The sequence below is a fragment of the Micrasema longulum genome, unplaced genomic scaffold, assembly GCF_059751315.1.
Source record: "Micrasema longulum isolate JH-2025_06_02 unplaced genomic scaffold, ASM5975131v1 h1tg001298l, whole genome shotgun sequence".
NCBI lineage: Eukaryota > Metazoa > Arthropoda > Insecta > Trichoptera > Brachycentridae > Micrasema > Micrasema longulum.
Window position 1 is genome coordinate 464,107 of NW_028278485.1, and position 21,152 is coordinate 485,258.

A 21,152-nucleotide genomic window follows, 5' to 3' on the forward strand; every position below is an offset into this window, starting at 1 on the left:
TCTTTTTTCCCAGTCATCTCGGTCCTCAGCGACTCTTTTTGACTGGCCGTATGATGTGCAGTTTGTATCTCCTTTGATTTGTTCAAGGTATTTACCGTGGGGTTTCCTTTATGGTTCGTAGTTCGTACCCTCTACAGTTCCAAACTATCGATGATTAATAGCCAAAATATCTTGGCAAACAAATTCAGCCACATACACTTTTAAACGTGTTTCAATAGCTACTAATTAATTTTGAAAAGGGTAATGACGTCATAATGTAGACTTCTTTATAACCCTGTGATAATAAAAAATAAATGTTTAAAATGTTTATTTAAAAAAATAATATTATCTCCTGTAAAATTTACAATATTAGTTAAAATAAATAGGCTGTTAACCATAGGATGTAGGAGATTCATGGCCTCATATGGGCCGATTCGAAGGGTATGTAAGTGTAATAAAACCCCTTATCTCTAATCCTTGTGACAATTAACCTGCAAGTCAACACCCCCTCCCCACCGCTTCCCGGATGTAGATATCGGAAGCCGGAAGTCTTATGAATATACGATGGTATAATGACCTTCCACGCCCTTAGAGAGGGGGGGTCATTTTTTATTTTTTTACTTCTTAAATAGGTTTATTGCGCTTAACAACTATGTAGTACCATGTTTTTATTTATTATTATAAAAAATATATACATTTTTTCGGAACGAAATTTGTATTTCTGAGTTATTATAAGCGTCGTTTTTACTAAGATGTAACAAATTGGAAATATTTAAATTACGTTTTAACTATTGTTTAACAGCATCATTTTTGTGATTTTCATAATGTGTAAAACCGAAACTTTACTTCAAGCCTGCTGTTTATCCTTTGGACTGAGAGTTTATGTTCAACCTATGCACCTTTAGATCCTATAAATGGAGGTGTGCTGCTCAGTCATACACTTTAGATGCCAGACTAAGAAGCTATGAAAAATAACGTTGTGAAAAAACACATTTGAAATAAATATATACTAGCAGCTTCCTGGGCTCCGATTACAATGGGAAGTTAACGTTTATCTTCAATTTGATCTACTAAGTAAAATTAAGTTTTCTGTATGAAAAGCAGAATATGCATACAACTTTTTCTTCTAAACATGTTTAATTATAGGTTAGCGACGAAGATACTTTAAATGTTCATGCAAATATACTCAGTTTCGTACACAAATATGTTTTTTTTATTGAATGTCGAAGATAACTCTGTTAACTTCACATTGTTATCGGGGTCCAAGCATCTCTATCTACTGACAACTCCTATTGGGCCTCCAGCGTCCTGCACAATCAGGCCGACAATTTTATAAATGCATTGAATTATTTTGTTACTTTTCCATCTACACGGGTATCATGTTTCTTTGTTCTGTTGTTTGCACCCTCTATGTTTGCATTCGAAGGCATCGAACCTGAGCTATGTGGGTAAATGTATTGTATTGTCGACGCTGCACGAGTCCTGTCGAAGGCAACGTCAGGGTGCAACGCTCTCACTTCTATACATAACTCGTAGTCCTTGTTTTGTGGCGGGAAATGCAAACAAGGAGATTAGTATTATTGCTATCTCGAGTGATTATTTTTTATGGTTGATTTTACCAATAAAGGTATATATACCTAAATAAGTGAATACAAGCAATATTTTCCCTCTCAGTAAATGGTTTCACAATGAACTTAATTTTGTACACTTGTACTCTTTCGCTGTTTTAAAATTAATTTAATGTTTTCCTTCATTGTTTTTATTATGTTTTTTTATATGTAAATTGTATTTACAATATGTTTGATACTAATCGTGATTATAATTTATTTAGTAATATTATTATGCAAAATTTTGTTCGAACCGTTAATAAATAAATAATCCTTTCTTAAATGAGTATTAATGCTTTGTAATTAATTTATTATTAACTTTGCTAAATAAATTACAATGGAATTTTAGCGATGAATTTTTCAGAAAGGAAAATTTTAAATATTTGTGTGTAAAAAACCTAAGACATTCTTATTTCAAGTATTTTCAGGGAAATAAAAAAAACAATTTATAGCGTAAACACATTTTTTATGAAATTCAAATTCCCAAAACAAGCTTATTCTTTATATAAACACTTTAAATTGGTTTTCAATTATTTTATTTTATTTATTTTTATTATATTTTTATTTATTATTATATTTAACCTTGTTTATCTTTTTGCAGTTTTTAAATAATAATATGTAATGTACTAATGGTCATTAAATAAAGGAAGCAATCGAATCTGAGCACGTGTAGCGATTGACACATTCGGGAAGAATCACACAATGACGGTGGTATTTTACGAAACTTAAAATTCCTCCTCCACGCCGAGAGTTGACGTTTTCTCGTACATTTAACATATGTTTTTAGTGATGCCATATAAAAAAACCTTCCCGAGGGAAAAAATCGTTTATATTTATGCTGTATTTCGTTAATTTGATAGTTTTTTTCATGATAATCTTTTGTATATTGTAGAACGAAAAATGTATTGTAAAACTCCAGCTATCCGGATTAAAGAGTGTCAGATGTTATTCGGATATGCAGAAATCCGGATGGTCGGAATCAAGATTAAATTAAGGCTATGTTTTGAAAGAAAGTGCAAAATTTACTCTGATCAGTTTTTTTATTGCTTTTGAAATAATGCAGCGAACTGGAAACACATTAAAAACTTACCTAGGACCTAGAACTAGTTGCATAAAAAAATAATTTAGTTAAATAAAGTTTGAAGTTAATTAATTTTTGTCAAAATGATTTGTTTTATTTTACTTTTTCGTGTAAACTCTTTTGTCCATTTTGACCAAAACGCAACAATTATTTGACTTGAAACTTTATTTAACTATTTTTTATAACTGGCCCTTAAACATGTCGAACAAAGCAAATTACTTGCCGCGCGCCCTTTTTTTATTACATTTCTTTTATTTTTAATTTCCTGATAACGATCCGGATATTTAGCAATGCGGACGACCGGAGTTCAAATAAACGGTGTTCTATTGTATTATCATATTATGATATCTATGTAGCTGAACTATTTTTCACACGAATGTACCTTATACAATTTATCTATACACTAACCAATCAACTATATTAAATGCTTTGTTTTTGTATACAAGTTGTTTCATACACTCGCAAGGTATATTACTTGATTATGTGTGATTGATTTTTTTCTTGGTTTGTTATTAAAACGTGGGAAGGAGTCGCGGCCATATATGTATGTACAAGAGAGCAATGCTCTCGTGATCCCAGCAGGTTACTAAACTAGAAAACGGGATTATTATACGGAAATACATATCATACAATCCTACACATATTATTCTACTTTTTACGTCACAACCTCTTCCCTAGATAGCGTAAATAAGTTACACAGCGCAACCAACATGATTTACCTCAACGATACTGGATTCAATCCAATTATGTTCCAACTCACATATGCATCAAGCGCGAAGGGAAAATTTACGAACATTTAATATTTATTTGGATGACGAAACTTTTTAAAATGTACAACAAAAAATCGAGTTAAATATTTTTAAAATTAACTAATTACTTGTAATGTCGTAATAATTCCCAAATTACGTAGTTCATCAATTATTAACGCCTGCACATGTGTTAGAACATAATTATATGCTGCATTAAAATAAACAAATCTTATATTTAAAAAAACTAGAAGAAAATGATGACCTCTTATATGGGTTAAATACTATTGTTCTATTTATTGATTAATACTATATTATTTATTTGTTTAATTGTATTGGTAATAATGAAAAAAACATATCACATGTGTTCATTTTTAAAACTATTGTTTATGCTTATTTACTTGAGAGCGACACTTCACACGGCGGATTTCAAATTCGATATTTTGATTCGTGGAAAACGCAGAAAATAGGAATCAAAAACGATTTGCTCGTTATAGTTTATACCACACTACTACGCCTGTACTTCGCAGCTATTTTTTGGTGTTTGGGATGTTCTCAAACTATTGTTTTAGTTAAAACATTCCAATCATTACGGTATTTTTAAAATACTCGTAACATAATACCTACCATTTTTATAATTATAATTATCAAATCAGAATAACATAACAAAATAAAATACTAAATAATAATATTACTTAAATGACAACTCGTATTTTGGTTTGAACATTGTGTACATTATTAAGAACTGCGTAATGTAAAATATGTGTGTACATTTTTATTAGGTACTTACGATTTTGACATCACATTCAATCAAACCATAAAATAAACCATTTCTTGGATCGTAAAAACCTATCCGCATTAAATTTTCTCATTTATGTCCCGTGTCAGAAAACACAATAGGTAAGACTTAATATTTCCAACCCTGGGCCTGGGTCATAAAAGTTAAGTATGCTGGACTTCGTATTAAGCTCTCCAAGCAACTTCAAGAGACCTTTTTGCTTTGTTTGTATAATAATTATACATTTTTAAGTAGGTCATTTTTAATAACAACCAACCTGTGAACCCCCCTTTCTCTTTTTTGTAATATTGCATTTAAAAATAGGTTATTTTGTTTTTTCTTGCATAAACAGTGGGTAATATTATTTTGAAAATTTGTACTTTTTTTATCTGTATGTAAAGTTCTTTATAGGTAGTATTTTTATTTGTAAAAAAAAGTACACTGTAAAGTGTCCTCGGCACGAGTTACCCCAGTGAGGATGCATATTTTATTTATTTATTTAATCCAATATAAAATACAAATACATAGTTTACAAATGAAAATGTTTATACAATAGGTACATTTAATATAATTTTATTTTTATTTATAAGTGTAGCCACTCCACTGGCCCACAGGCACGTTCCGGAGTGTCAGTGTATTATTTATTTTATACATAATTGTACATACTTTCACATCAATTGTTGCGTAAAAATTCAAAAGAAATCAAAAAAATTAAAACAACTACATCAATAAAACGAGAAAGGACTTTCAAGAAACTAAAATTACATTCTTAAATATAAAACATATTCCTCAGCTTCCTGTCTAGTCTTTTTTTTGCAATCCATTTTCTATGTACATATTTTATAAAAAGTAAAACTGAATAAATTAATAATAAATATTTGGCTTTTCACATAAGATTTTTTTGTACAGTGAGTTGTTAATAATTCATTTGTTATATTTCCAATATATTTTTGAATGGAATATTGATATTAACATTATTATCAATAAAATGGTTGTCTTTTATTTCCAATTGCCCGCGCAGAATCCTAATGAAAAATTGGATCGAAATCAGAACGTGTTATAAATTTTACACTCGCATACAAGAATTTATCCAAAAGTCAAAATCTGACCATTTTCTTATTCAGTTTTCTGATTCATATAAACAAATCTCTCAAACATCTTGGTTTTATCAATAGAGTGACGACGTACTTCAAAAATATGAATACCATCAACTTCTTAACTCTTTGCTGCTCGCTAGTTCGACCCCACCTAGAATATGCTTCTCAAATTTGGTATCCATTCTATAGGACTCATATTGACCATATCGAGCTGTCTAACACCGTTTTTTAAGAAAAGTGGTACGGTTGCTCGGATTGCAAAGGGGTAATTATTCCCATGCTGATATAGAGCAGTCTCTTAATCTTTCTTCATTGGAAAACGTTGAATGGAGATGGACCTTATATGCATTTTCAAAATACTTAATGCTGTAAGTGATGTCCCATCTTCGTTGCGATCAATGTTTTTTTATGTTCCCAATCGTGCCGCCTTAAGCCAAAATCTTCTATTTATCAAATCTTATAAGAGCAACTTTTGTTTTTATCCCCCCATGTCCAGAATGTGTAGATTAGTCAATTTGTCACACAACTTGGAATCTTTTGGGATAGATCTTCCGGCTTTACGTAGATCTCTTCGCCATTAACACAGTGTGGGACAAAGACGGATTGGCATGGGTTAGCTCGAAGTCTTTTATTTTGATCTCGTTTTTGAATTTATTGTATACCATTATTTTATTTTCCTTGTTTGTCTTTGCGACGTGGTTTTATGTTCTTTTTTTTTTAGTTTTTTGTAGATGGTTTTTTAACACGATTGTTGCAATCGGGTTAGTTCGTATATTCAACAAATATATATTTTTTCAATTCATAATACGGGATTTACCTACATAAATAACACCTTCTAAGATTATGTGTACCTTCCGGAAAAGGACGAATTTGAAGGTGCCCCCTTTTTTAAGGGTCCAGTTAGTAAAATGGCGCGTTCCTTGGCGTCCCTTGTCCTTCCTGCCCCCCTCCCGACATGTGCAGGGAGCCGACGGTCAATAGTCTTTTTGAACCTGCACCGTCTGTTGCACCAATTCCGAATGCACTTCTCGCCGAAGCGGAGCAATGACCCACCACATCCGCACAGACGAGATGCGAGTAGAATAATCGAGGTGGATACCCAATATTCACTATCCACTTCACTCCGGAAGCCAAAAGCTCTCGACTGACGCCACCTTCGGATTAGATACGTGGCATCTATTCGCCCCTTGTCTCGATTTTGATCAATACGGCTTTTCGTAGATCTCTTCGCCACTAAAACAGTGTGGGATGAAGATGGATTGGCATGGTTTAGCTCGAAGTTTTATATGTCTATCGTTTTTGTGAATATGTTGTAGACCATTATTGTATTGCCCTTGTTTGTCTTCGCTACATAGTTTTATGTTCTTCTTGTTCAGTTTCTTGTAGGTATATATGTTTCTTCATGTAACTGTTGTAACTGGCTTAGGCCATATACGAGTATATAATAAATAAATACAAATACGCATACGTTGGTATATTGCGCTACTAATCGACGCCCTGCATATTGCATACCGATGAGGTTTTGTATTGTATTTCGCTACATCATCGCAACGGTAGTAAGTACCATTAAAATAGCAGTTATGAGAATATTGATGTTTTGTGTAAATTTATGAAAACTCAAATGCGAAGAGGACAAAACTTTGCATCATCGCTCTTTAATTGTATTTAATATTCATTTCGAAGTTTACAAAATTTATTATTTTATGTTTACTGCAACCGCTCTAAATGAGCATTCGGAGCTGCGGTGGAACTAAAATGTTTAAGCCAGGACATACGTATTTTTCCTCTACTGCGTTTTCCAAAACAACCTTTTCTTGTAATATATTTCAAACTATTTCGTACTTTTTTCCACATAAATGTCCAAAGTACTGTTTTTCTTTTCTTTATTATATTCTTTACTTCATTTTTATTTTTCCGTGCATCTTAATACTTCTCCGTTGCGAATTTTGTATAGCCGTGATATTTTTAGTATTTTTTATACAAAATATAAAACAAAAAAATCTCAGAACTGCAATTTTCGTGATCGATATAGCGATTACCTAATTCGTATTGTATTATCATTTGTTCGATTTCATTCGTGCCGAGTATAAAAAAGATATGTACTGCTATTTATTTTTAATGCTCTTTTTTACAATTTAATTATCTCCACCCAAAATATATGATTATTTAACTGCGCATCTGTTTTTACTTGTATTTTTTCAGTCACACTGAAGATTAGTCATTATTAATGATTTATGCACACACACATTAATTCCTTGTGTATTTAAACCAACACAGTGCAAGTTCATTAAAACTATATAATATACGTACACTCGCACTGATTAAAATTAAAATCGAATGTCAAATTATGAATCAGGTCTCCTGGGCTCTGTGTATTGTGATTGAATTATATTATTTACTTTATATTGGAGTATCGGATTCAGATAAAAATGTAAATAAAACTTATTTAATAAATCGGTTTTTAGAATTTTCAATAGTAGTAATCGGTTTGATTATTTTTAAAATTTTAATTAATGAACTCGTACTAGTTAATACTGTGTTTACATTATCGTATTTATTCTAATATTAGTGTAACATTTTAATTTAGAATGTTAAGTATAATTTGTGTTTGATTGTTCGCTAAAACATTTGATATCGAAAATGTTGTTCGGTATTCTAATCCTTTGTCTAGAATGGAAAGATTACTCATCATATTAAAAAAAAATGTAAATTTAAAATATTACGTCTCACTTAGAAAAATAATTTTCATGCAATTAAGCCGTTCAATGTTAAGGCTATATTATTATCAATTGTTTTTCCAAACAGTCATCGACCCGAGAGATAGCGATAACAGCTTGTAAACATTTTTTCTAGATAAATTGAATGTTTTTGTTTCTCATTTTATTATTTTTAGTAATCTTTTCAATTACGTGAATTTTCTTTTATTGCTATATTAATTTACAATCTTGTTACTATCGATATTCCAATTAACTGGATTTGAAACATTGTAGATTTTCGAGAGAGTTCTCTCCAAATTACTTTTTTTTTTTAAATGTGAGTGGTAAGCAAAAACTATATCATTAGTCAGAAGGGTCTAATATCTTCAAGAAGTATGCTTGCATATTGGAAGCTAAATTTGTGAGACTTGATTTATGTGTATTGTATACATTAGTCCATACTATATACAATAAATGAATTATAATAATGCTACATGAAAGACTAAAATTTTCTGAACAAAAACTAAGTACATAATTTTTCTAAGAACGGTCTCCTGACAGTTTTATTAAGGGATGAGCTGACTCCTTAATTGAAACCAGGAATTGTCGATTTTACTTCCGTGATTCAACTTTTCGTTGGAAAATATTGAAGGACTTGTATAAGTCATATGTGTTTAAGCACGCGAAACAACGTATATCTATGGCGTATTAAAAATTGAAAATGTTATCATATCGATATTCAAACAAAATAAACCATCAACGTTGAGTTGTTAGCTGTTATGTGTATTTTTTTAATATGAGGGTTGTGTAAAAATAAGGTTCTCATTTTTTTTTCAGGTTTAAGGCATTTTTTGTTTGAACTGAAAAATACATCATTGAAAAGCTTATTTTCTTAACTATTTTTCAACATAATCACCAGATTTTTCAACGCATTTTTGTTGACGACTAATCCACTTTTGGAATTCAGCTTCAAAGAAGACGGCCGCCAGTCCGTGGAGGAATTTGGTGACCGTCCTTCTTGTTAAGTTTATGATTCGAGGGATCACAATAAATTCGGAAAATTGTTTCGAGATCTTGAAAAAACTCAGAAGAGCCACCCAAAATCGCCGGAGAGGAAGAATGACAAAAGGCGTTAGACTGCACCACGACAATGCGCGCCCGCACGTCTCTCGCCAAACCAAGGATTTAATCGAAAATTTTGGCGAAAAGATCAGGGTTGTAGGGATACAACCCTGATCTTGCACCGAGTGACTTCCACTTGTTTCCAAAATTAAAGCAACACTTGGGTGGACAACGTTTCGAGACTGATGAAAGAGTGCAGGAAGCGGTCTCCAAATTCCTCCACGGACTGGCGGCGGACTTCTTTGAAGCTGGATTCCAAAAGTGGATTAGTCGTCAACAAAAATGCGTTGAAAAATCTGGTGATTATGTTGAAAAATAGTTAAGAAACTAAGCTTTCCAATGATGTATTTTTTAGTTCAAATAAAAAATACCTTAAACCTGAAAAAAAAAGAGAACCTTATTATTTACACAACCCTCGTACATTAAAAAAATCTATCAAGTGCTACAAGAAAAAAAATCAGATCACTATCAACAATCGTGAATTAAATTTATTTCTTCTAAATTTTGATTTAAATTGAATAAATGATAATATACTTCACGGTTGCCCAAACGTCAAAATACTGTTCGTAGAAAAAATACATTAGCGTTATAATTTTTACAAATTGTCAATACTTGTATACTTGTTACGAAATATTCTCAAATGTGATTTGTAGTACTTATATTAATTTGTTTGTGAAATTAATTACATACTACAATTATTTCGCCCGTGTTCAGTGAGAAAAAAAATGTTAGTTGATTTCACTCTCACGATCTACTTAGTAGCATTTAGAAGCAAAATATGATGAATTTAGAAAATGAAAAATATCGATTTAATTTAAGTAATAATTATAATTGCCATCAAAATCACACGGTAATGTTTACACCACCACTTATGCAAGTTAAAAACATTACGCTGTTTATTTTTTTTATATCACATGATTCAAATAAAGTATTCATAACAATGAAGCGCTACAGTATTTCATTGTTAATGTCAAGTCGATCATTATTAAGCTATTTTGTAATGTCTGTCGTCACATGTTAAAATTTTTCATTCGATAAAACCTTACTTTGTCCAGTACCTTAGCCTACGATTGGCGAAATCTGCGTTCAGTATTTTTTAATTAAGTTCATAACAATGAGCGTTGGTAATCTTAATAAAACTTGACGACACCAGTAGACGACCAAGGGCCTTACTCATAAACTTGGCATAAAGTTACGCCTAGGTATAGTGGTAGAATACGGATGGGAATACCATCCTTATTATAGTGGTAGAAAAAGGACGGGAATACCATTCTACCACTATGTCTAGATGTAACTTTATGCCAGGTTTATAAGTAAGGCCATAAAAAACGAATGTTGTTTGTAAACATTCAAAAACAATTTTTTTTTATACGCAAAATATATATACGTATCGGCCCTACGGGCCTCTTCGAGCCTTAGTTGTTCGGCCCTTCTGGTTTCGGTGGATTATGATCTTCAGGTTTACCGATCACCGGGCCGAGTGGATTGGCACGATACTTGTAAAACGGGCATGTATAGGACAGACGCGATCAATCGTTTCTGGAGTATTAATATTATAGATTATAATAATGAGATAAGCGATTGTATGGAAATGAAATAAACATGAAAAATAATAATAAACTCTGCCATGTACTTAATATTTATATTTGAAGCACTAACTTTGTGGTTATTCATTATTATTTAAATTTAAATTAAACAACTTTGTTTTAAACCAGTTATTTAAAAAACAAATTTTAATTTAATTTTAAATCGGCCATATTTTATGTTCGTGGTTCCATTTCGTATTTTCAATAACAGGCAAATTATGTCGAAATTTTTAGGCCACGCGAACGCTTTATCAACTAATCAAATATGTATTTATATGTTTGATTTTGTTTAATCAACACGCCAATGTGCAATATTTAATTTCTATTTCCGTAGTTTGAAAATAACCAATATTTGTAGCGCCAATTTAAATATTTTTACTAGGTTATCTTCGTATTCTGATCAATAGTGTTATCATTGAAATTTCTCTTCCTGTGTGAAAGGTAATTTTGATAATGTACCTACTAAGTTTGAAGTATTTGCTCATTATTATATCTTACAATCTAATAAGATGACCTTTGGTTATCTGTTGATAAATATTTTATCATATATGTATATATTACCATGGTCTTTTTTACTGATAATAAATAAATTAAATCAATATATCTACATCTTGTTTTTCCTTCATAAAACGTCTGAAAGATAGCCCCCTTTAACCGCTTTTCATACTTACATACCTTGGGTATTCATCTTTAATTTCTGTTTTATAATATGCTTTATATATATATATATAAACTAGCGGATCCGACAGACGTTGTCCTGCCCGAACGTTGGTTTGCCTGCTATTAGCTTGTAAAAAGACTTTTCATTGATGAGTAGGTACCTAGGTACTTTATGATTGAATTCCACAACTAAAAATTATTAATATTCAAATATTTAATTTTAGTATGTACTAAGGTACTTGTTTATGGTTGAATTCTAAAACATAAGATAATTAATTTTTAAATATAGAATTCTTTTTGCAAATATCAAACTCGGCTCTTCTCACCAACAGGGGTGCACATTATTCACGAATGCGATTTTCAAAAATGTATTGAATATCAGTTAATATTATTTTAGTATTACCAAAATCCCAGTAAAAATAAATAAATGGGATAAAATTATAAGGAATGTAAGGAAAGAATCTGATTGGGATCCATAAAAAACAAATGTTGTTTGTAAACATTCAAAAACAAACTTTTTTCTACCGGATTTATCTGGGAAGTATGTTTACTAGCGATGGAAAGAATGATAATTATATTGAAAAGAGGGTGAGTGCCGGAAACAGGGTAAACGATGCACTGAAATCTACCTTGGCAAACAAATGTTTGTCGCAGGAGGCAAAACTAGTGGTCCACAATGGAGTTCTGGTGCCGACCCTAATGTATGAAAGCGAATTATGGAATTGGAAAAATGATTATGAAAGTAGGTCGAATGCGGTCGAAATGCGATGTCTCAGGCGAATGTGTGGTAAAACGATGTATGATACGTGTACAAATTTCGAGATCCGTGCACTATGTAAGACAGACAAGTATTATCGACAAAATGAAGAAAGGAGTGCTGCGTTGGTTTGGACATGTAAAGCGAACAAACAGCAAAAGAATAGCTAAAAGGATCTACCATGCGAATGTTGATGGATGCAGAAAACAAGGAAGACCGAGTAAGGCATGGTACGATCAAGTACGATCAAATCCAACAAATAATTGAAGATGGACATGTCAAGAGTATGAATAATCGGCGTGCGTGCATGAGAAGATGTATGAATACAGAAGTATGCAAAAATATAGTGATATGGCGTTCTATCCTCTCTGCCTACCCCTACGGAAAAACGGCGTGATGGTTTGTTCTTGTTGTTATAGATAATCTTATAACATACCATATACTTATTACATACATTTTTTGCACCACAACAAGCCTGGAGGCCCAATTACAGTTGTTAATTATATTACATAGAATAGAATAATTACATAGAATACCCAGACTTGAGAAAACTCACATTAAATTTATGTTTTCTCACCGGTAATCGAACCCGGAACCTTCCATGCGCGAGTTAAGCTTCTTGACCACTACACCACGGAGGCCGCCGATAGATATACTCCCTGGGGTGATATTCTGAACCGCTCTCGCGGCACGAGAAAACAGTTTTTCTCGTGTATTTTGTATGTAAATACGCGAGATAATACGGCCGCGAGAGCGTTTGGAATACCACCCCAAGAGTTATTAGAAACAACTCATTTGGGACGGTACATACAAAAAAAAAAACATTTTTGTGACAATACATAATATCAGCATAATAATATTAGAAACATAAGACAAACCGTATTATACACTATTTGTAGAAAATACACTAATAACTATCACTATCAAAAAGATTGAAGTAATATTTTTTTAATTGCTACACTCTTAGATTTACTATTCGACTTTACATTTTTAAGTTCATCGGGCCAAACTTCGTTGAGCAAAATAAGGATACATGAAGATTTTTTAAGTTTCGTGTATTGTGGTTGCGTATACTCGTATCATGATTAAATGTGTATTTTAAATTTGTATGTATGAAAATTGGTAATATTTCAGTAAAAACATTGTTAGTTTTTGTTTTCTCGGTTTACACTACTGAATTGAATTTTCTATTAAAAATAAATTTGGAATCGCTGCACAAGACTATCACAATTTTTGTATCAAGAATTAGGTCATCTCAATCTTAAAAGTTTTATCCGCCAAAAATATTTTCACTAGCTTTCAGATAAAAATTAAGCTTGTCGGTTAATCATCATCATCGTCATTCCCTTTCCGCACTTAATGGTGCATAGGACACTGCATTGGTACACCAATTGCAACGTATCTTTATCATTTTTGTTACGTGAAGGTGAGATGATCAGTCTTACGCTTCAGGTACCAGTTAAGGGACTATCAAATATTCTAGTGTGAAAATCACTTGGTAACCTCGAATCGGGTTGTGGTCCCGTAGCTAGTGTTGCGGACTCAGTGATTAGAGGTTCGAACCCCACCCACTCTGCCCTTATTTGTTTCTCATTTTCTAATAGTGCGTTTTTTACTACTCGTTGCAAATTGACCCAAAATTGAAATATATGGTTAAATCATAACGCAAATATGTACGAGTATTTAAAAAATAAAAATATTTAAACTCTTTGTAATAAAATATGACACAGTACTTTCCCAAAACTACTTTTGTTTCATTGTTATCTGAATACAAATAACACTAAAATGTAATGAAGCTTCGTTGAAAAAAGCAGTTTAAACGTATTGATTTATACATAATTTAATTTCTATTATTTCTTGCACCTTTCATTTCAAAATACCTACATAGGTAATGAGATATTGAGGCTATACTGACATAAAAAAAAGTAAAACTATTTGACTACAAACTATCTGGGACAGTTGTCAATCGTTAAATAAAAGAGATTTGGATGTACTGATGGATGATAAGCTTTTATTTAGAGATCACATAAATACAATAGTAGATAAGGCGTACAGACTTCTAGGGTTTATAGATTTATCTTACGAATCTCCAAACCATTCTAATCACCAGATACACTCAAACTTCTTTACTATACTTTATGTGCGTAGTCAACTCGAATTCGCTTCATTAGTATGGTCCCCTCAGTATAATGTATATATTGATCGAATCGAGAACATTCAAAAGAAATTTATAAGGAGCCTGGAATATCGTTTTGGTAACATTGAAAATGATTACGGCGCATCTTAGATTAATTTTAATATAGAATCACTCCAAAAAAGGCGTCTTACGTGTGATTTAATTTTTCTTTTAAAAATTCTAAATAATATGGTTGATTCGCTGTACCTTTTAAAAAATATTGGTTTCCGTTGTCCTCTTCGATGTACCAGATTAAATTCCCTTTTTTAAATACCAACTTGTAAAAACAATTATACCACGAATTCATTCATTAGACGTACCTGTAGAAATTATAATGGACAAGGTATTGAGGTAGACATTTTTGACTGCACGCTGTATTTGTACAGATAATGTAATTTCTTCATGGAGTTGATTATTTGGGATAGTTGCTGAATGTACATCTTGAGTGGTTTATGCTTTGTATATGTGCCGCATGTAATGTATATGTTAGTGTGTGTTTTATACGTGCGTTCATGTGTGTGTGCGTGGATGGCTCGGGGTGTGCATTTGGTATATTTATTTATTACCTCCATGGAAAACGCCAATGTTAACAATTATTCTTTTCTCACTTGAGTTTCTAATTTATTTATTTTTTTGTCACATTTAGTGTTAAAACTTTTGCATAATTTATGAAAACTTAATTGGTCTTTTTATATTAGAATATCGTTGTTTTTAATACTTTTTATGTATGACTGTATGTTTTCTGAATAAAATAAAATGAATAAAAAATAAAATAATGCAGTAAGTCAGCAGTCTTTATATATTTCAAATATTTTTTAAATATATATAGGTGCAAGATGTTGAATTTAAAGTTTATGCTATGCCTATAATGAAAATTGCTCTTTCAAAGCTTTTAAAAAAATTAAAATAAAGTAAAATTGTAGGAGAAATAATGCGATGAAAGAATAAATAAACTTTAAATGCGTTTATCTCGGAACTTGTTTTAATGACTTAATGCATTCTGTCAGTACAGCTTCGATATCATCATCATCATGATATTTTATATCGACAAACTTTCACTGCGTATATATTCTCCCAATGACGACTATACAAAGGACTACGCTGTTATTAAGACATTTTTTAGTCAATTATTAATAGTATTGATTTGCAATTCCGTATACAGTGAATAAATTAAACTACTTCCATCACATGTCATAATATGTAGATATTATAATACATTATTAAATTGGCAAATGAATCCGTTTTATGACAGACAATCTGCAATGTCAACATTGACGAATAAATAAATACTTTTGAAATCGTACTATTGAAATCTCTCGCAGTTTTCTTGCTCTTTATTTTCATATAAAAATAAATAAATATATTATGGATTCATTTATACAGTGTTTATGTACTTAAATATTTAAATATACTCAAATATTAACATGTATAATAGCTACTCGCGTAAATCAATGCAAAAGTCACATTTTCAAAAGTAATTCCTTTTTACAGTGCAGTTTTATCTAATCTTGAGAGATGATAGCATCGTAGATCGGTTTACCATATGGATTTGTAAGTGATAAAACATACTTATTGTGTATTAACGAGATGATTATAACTTTGGATACAGTAGAACTAATAGAATATTTTAAATTGAGACGTTTATTTTGAAAGTAGAATTAGTCAAAATGGTAAATCGGAAAAGTCAATTTAAAATGACAGTGGATTTAGTCAAAATTGTTTCTGTACAGTGTAGAATACTGTAGAGGATAATCTAAGTTTCATTCCAGCTTTCGTGTATATTGAACACTGAAACGCAAAGGACCAAACTAACTTATTTAATTTGTTAAAATATGATTTATGAAATTGAAATCGAAATACTAAAAAGTTTTTTTCACTAGCTATCTCCAACCGGCTGTTAGGGCCGGTTGCATCAAAGTTGGTATAAATTTAGTTTAAAGTTAAATATTTAAACTTAGTTAAGGCTCAAAATCTGGTAACTCAAAAATTCCGTTGCATCAACAATATTTTAGTTAAGTTAAAGTTAAGAATGTTGCCACTGTAAAGGTTCAAGTTCCACCCTTAAAATTGTTGGGATTTTTGCGCAAGCACGTACTTTTTTATTTACATGTAGCAATACACATGCCCCGCGACGCGTCTTTGGGCACAAATGTTTAAATTTCGTTCCAATTTTCAGTGTGTGCGGAAGGGCGAAGCAACACTGCGCATTCGGAGAAGAAAAGAACAAAAGGGACATCGTCCTTTTTGTTCTAGATAAAAAATTAAAAGAGCAAAAGCTAAAACAAAATGAAGAACTTTTTACTCTAGAAATCGAGCAAAAAAATGTCATTTTTCGGGCAACTATGGCAGCCTTAAATGCCCAGAAAGAGTTAGCTGAGCTCCATCTAGCTCTATTTTAAAAAAAAAACAGCATTTCAATACAGTGATGATTTAGATTTATTTTACACCATGCCGCTGATGATCAAGTCCTGGGTTTTGAAAAATAATTAACAATTAAAAATTCAAATAGTTATTAGTTCTTCACCTTTATGACATTCGAAATCTTGCGATAAAGTCGGACTCTTCCCACAAAAAATGGTCCGTTCGTGGTTTGAACAGTTTTTTTTTCGGTTTAGAATATACTCGATGATAAATTCGTCATCGGAAGACGAAAAATCAGATAAAATTGTCATTTTGTGCAACTTTTTACAGATCGATCAATAGATTTCACGGCGCTTTTTTGACAGATGGCAGATCGCATTTAACTTTAAACTTAACTTTAAACGGTCCCCTGGCGGCCGGTCAAATAAAAGTAATTTTTTTGTTAATATTTAGTTAACTTTTTTTGATGCAACGCATTTTGACATAAAAGTAACTTTTATTTGACTTTAGCCCTGACTTTAACTTAACTTTTGTCGATGCAACCGGCCCTTAGACAGATAGGTAATAAATATAGATAAATAATTTCGTCGGGATCGTAGAACAACGACGGATGTGCGAAAAATGCGACATTGACTTTCTTTTATATTTGCTATTAAAAAAGTTACCTAAAGGCTTTTTTTCAAGATTTGAAAAAATATATACACTCGTAACTAACCCAAGTATCAAATGGTTTACTTTTGTACTTATCAATTTGTGACATAAAGTGTCAAAAAAAATTAAACCGCTCAAGTAATGTTGAAGAAAATAACATGCGTCACTGTTCTACTATCCCGGCGATTTGAATACATTTATTACACAAATTATTTCCGTTAATAATTTGTAAGAATCAAACATTAAAACACTTTTTAATATTTTCTTGGCATTGAAATCGCAACAAAAATTCACATGTAAGCATTGGTTCTTCTGTGCAGTTGAATGACATTTAATTAATAATATTATGTATTTTTTTCAATAAAACTTTTCAATGCTCTCTCAATGTGTTATTTTTTAGACTGATTATGTCAAAACTGATGTTCATAATTTTGATTATAAATTATACTCTCTTAAGTCACATTGTCTTTTTCTATTCTATACTTTTCTATGAATGAATAAATTTTTATTATTCTTTATTATTTATATTTTTCAATTATTATTTTGTATATTGTTTGGATTATTTTGCATATTGTTTTGATTACTTGTATATTGTTTCAATATGTAAATAAATATTTTTGATTTTTATATCGAAGAGTCCCGACTTAACTTGGAATTTTCTAACAAGTCGGGACATAAAAAACATATAATTGTGTCTATGTAAAATTATGTATTTTGTAAAAATAAAAAAAAAGTATGTGTTTTGTATTTTTTTGCTACTAATATTGTAATAAATTTATTTTATATTTTTTTGTTTTTATCAAAATCTTCTTTTTTGTTACAGTCATTCCAAGGCAGCCAGGGAAGGGCGTACTTATTCAATTCTGTGTAAGTATTGTGATCATTTATTATAAATATCATCTATGCATTTAAATTTTTTTTTTTATGAAGTTGACATACTTACTCAGGTGTCTATTTAAATTTTAAAGTATTTTAGCACTTAAATATTTAACTGTACCTAAATTATTTAGACTGACAAATTTCATTAAAAAATGATATTATTTTATAATTCCAAACCATTCTATAATCTAAAATAAAACCTGTATTGAAAATTTTAAAAACATTTTATCTTTTTTTGTGCTTTATTTTAAAAGCAATTAAATTTGATTGCATAATGTATTTTAAATAATGACATTTAAACAAAAAATATTTAAAAAACAATTAACAATAGTGGACATATTTGGATTGTAAATGTCGCAATTGGGTTGGAACACAGTTAATTTTAAAACAATGGTGTTAATCTAAAATAAATAATTACAAATGAGTAATTAGAAATAGCTCTATTTTAATCAAAATTTACTCAGTTGAAGTATGATATAAATAAATTAAAGTTGAATGTTTACAGAGTAAATGTAGGATGTGGTCCGGCAGAAGAGAGAGTCCTACTGACTGGACTTCATGCGGTCGCAGATATTTACTGTGAGAGTTGCAAGACTATGCTGGGATGGAAATATGTAATTATTATGTTATTTTCTATTGTAAATGCCCTTCCTCATGTGATCACTTAATATTGTTTAGTATTAGATAGTACTGTCACTTTTTATTAACACAGATGCACGGAGAAATACTCACAGAACTAGAGCGCACAACACACTTAGGACTTACACCTGACAGACAGTTAAAATGGAGCAACCACATTAAAAATCGAATATGTAGATCATTAACAAAAGTAATCTGCAAGTTTCATAAAATAAAAGAATACATTCCGCAAAAAGAAAAACCACTAATGTATCGAGCATATGCAAAAAGCAAACTAAACTATCTTATACCTTTTTGGGGAACTGGAAGCAAAACAAAAAACTACAAAGGCAACAAAAAAAACTCAAAAATGCATGTAACCTTGACTAATTAACACTGACAATAACACTGCACAAAAGTCTACAATACCTTAAAAGCCTCAAGTTAATACACAAACTTGCACTTGGTCACAGCAAGGATGATGACATTACACTAACAAAAGTAACTGGCATACACAATAACAACACGAGAACTGCACATCATTATCATATACAGACAGCAAAAACAAAAATATAACAATCTTGACTGCTAAACAAAGGACTGAAAATGTTTTTTTTTGTTTGCACCACAACAGGCCAGAGGGCCCAATTACAGTGGTCAATTACAATACAGAACACCCAGGCTTGAGAAAAATCACATTAAAAAATGTGTTTTCACCGGGAATCGAACCCGGAACCTTCCATGCGTGAGTCAAGCGTCTTGATCACTACACCACGGAGGCCACCGCACAGACTGAAGCTAACAACCACACAGACAAGACTGAAGTGAGACATTTTGAAACCTTCCTTAGATCTTAAACAATGTTTTTTCTAATATAAACCTTAACAAAAATAAATAAACCTTAAATCACGTCTGAAGAAACATCTCCTTTCTCTTCCTTAATCTCTCCTCCTTTCCTTTTTCCTCTTTCCGCTTTTTTCCTTTTTCCCATTGAGTAATAGTTTTGATTTAAGGTAATTTATAAACAAATACGTTTATTTCTATTTTTATATATTTTTCACTATTTAATCTTTTTTTTTTTTTTCTATTGAATATGTTCTGTAACTTGAATTATAAAAATAAAACTTTTATTTTATTGGTTGGTTGGAAGAAATTGCCATTTGGCAATAAGCCCGCCAATGTACAAATAACATTATGTACAAAAAGTTAAATAAATAAAATAAATAACAGGTTTCTCTGTAAACAATAAAAAAAAATATATACTCATATATATATATTGAACCTTTGCATTTCTGAATTACTTTTTCATATTGCCCAGAAAATCAGAATTTGACAAATTCAGTCCTGTTGAAAATAATGTATATTGAAATAATTTTAGAAATTTCCTTGTATATTTTTTAATAATCAACTTGTAGCTTTATTTGAATTGTTGATTTGGGGTGAGCTTTTAACTTTAAAAGTGACGATATTATGTGTAATCAAAATACTCACTAATCAGTTTTTTTTTATTTATAGGATATTTAATGCCATTATTAACTAACATTTAACAATTTATTTGTTTTTTATTTTCCAGGAGCACGCATTTGAATCTAGCCAAAAATACAAGGAAGGGAAATTCATTATCGAGCTTGCGCACATGGTCAAGGAGAATGGATGGGACTGAGGAGCGAAGTGTGTTCCCTCGGTGGCTCGGCGTACCTCACCAAGCGCCCCCCACACGATGCGCCTGGGCCTTGCGCTACAGCTGACCGAAATGGCCGTTCCTACCTCTTCGCATATCAATACCACTAACCCCAACATACTATGCAACTTTACATAAACTCTTGCGTTGCTCGTCAAATCGAGAAACAGTGTAACTAACATGCAGTATTTCTCGCAAACTGTCCACGATCGCTCCGATGCGATTGAGTTGTTTAATTTTCGGATATTGTATGACATTATCGCGAGTGCTCGTTCAATAACTATGGTATTTCAAAAGTGCAATTAATTTTTAAGGGTGACTTTATTTCTCTGATAATTAATCAATGAGAAATGTCTTTTAAACTTTGACAACTAAGTTAAATTAAAATAATGAAACTTTTATTGTGATATATTGTGATTTCTCGATGTTTGCTTAAAACTGTCGAGTGTGATGGTAAAAATGTGATTAAAAGAATGATATATGTATCGCCTCTCAGGACTCGGAAGTTTTTCTGTTACTGTGGTACCCAATACACCGTGGTGCCCTATACACTGCGGTACTACATTATATTTCACTTGTACGCTTAATCGGGTGTAAACGGTTCTGCCAAAAGCTGTTATTTTTCAATACATATGTTTAAAGGGAGAAATCTTTACGACTACAACTGCACGCATTTT

General features: G+C 31.2%; 1 protein-coding gene across 5 annotated transcripts in view; it reads left to right on the forward strand.

The window, feature by feature from the left end:
• The window catches only part of Ypel (Yippee-like), a 247,085-nt gene extending 226,150 nt beyond the window's left edge, over positions 1-20,935 (forward strand). For all 5 annotated transcript variants that reach the window (XM_088234905.1, XM_088234909.1, XM_088234908.1 and 2 more), the window contains exons 4-6: positions 18,121-18,164; positions 18,682-18,790; positions 20,368-20,935. In XM_088234905.1, the coding sequence (XP_088091031.1) occupies positions 18,121-18,164; positions 18,682-18,790; positions 20,368-20,457 (243 nt within the window). In that variant the 3' untranslated portion in view covers positions 20,458-20,935. The remainder of the gene's footprint in view (positions 1-18,120; positions 18,165-18,681; positions 18,791-20,367) is intronic.
• The last annotated feature ends 217 nt before the right edge of the window (positions 20,936-21,152 follow it).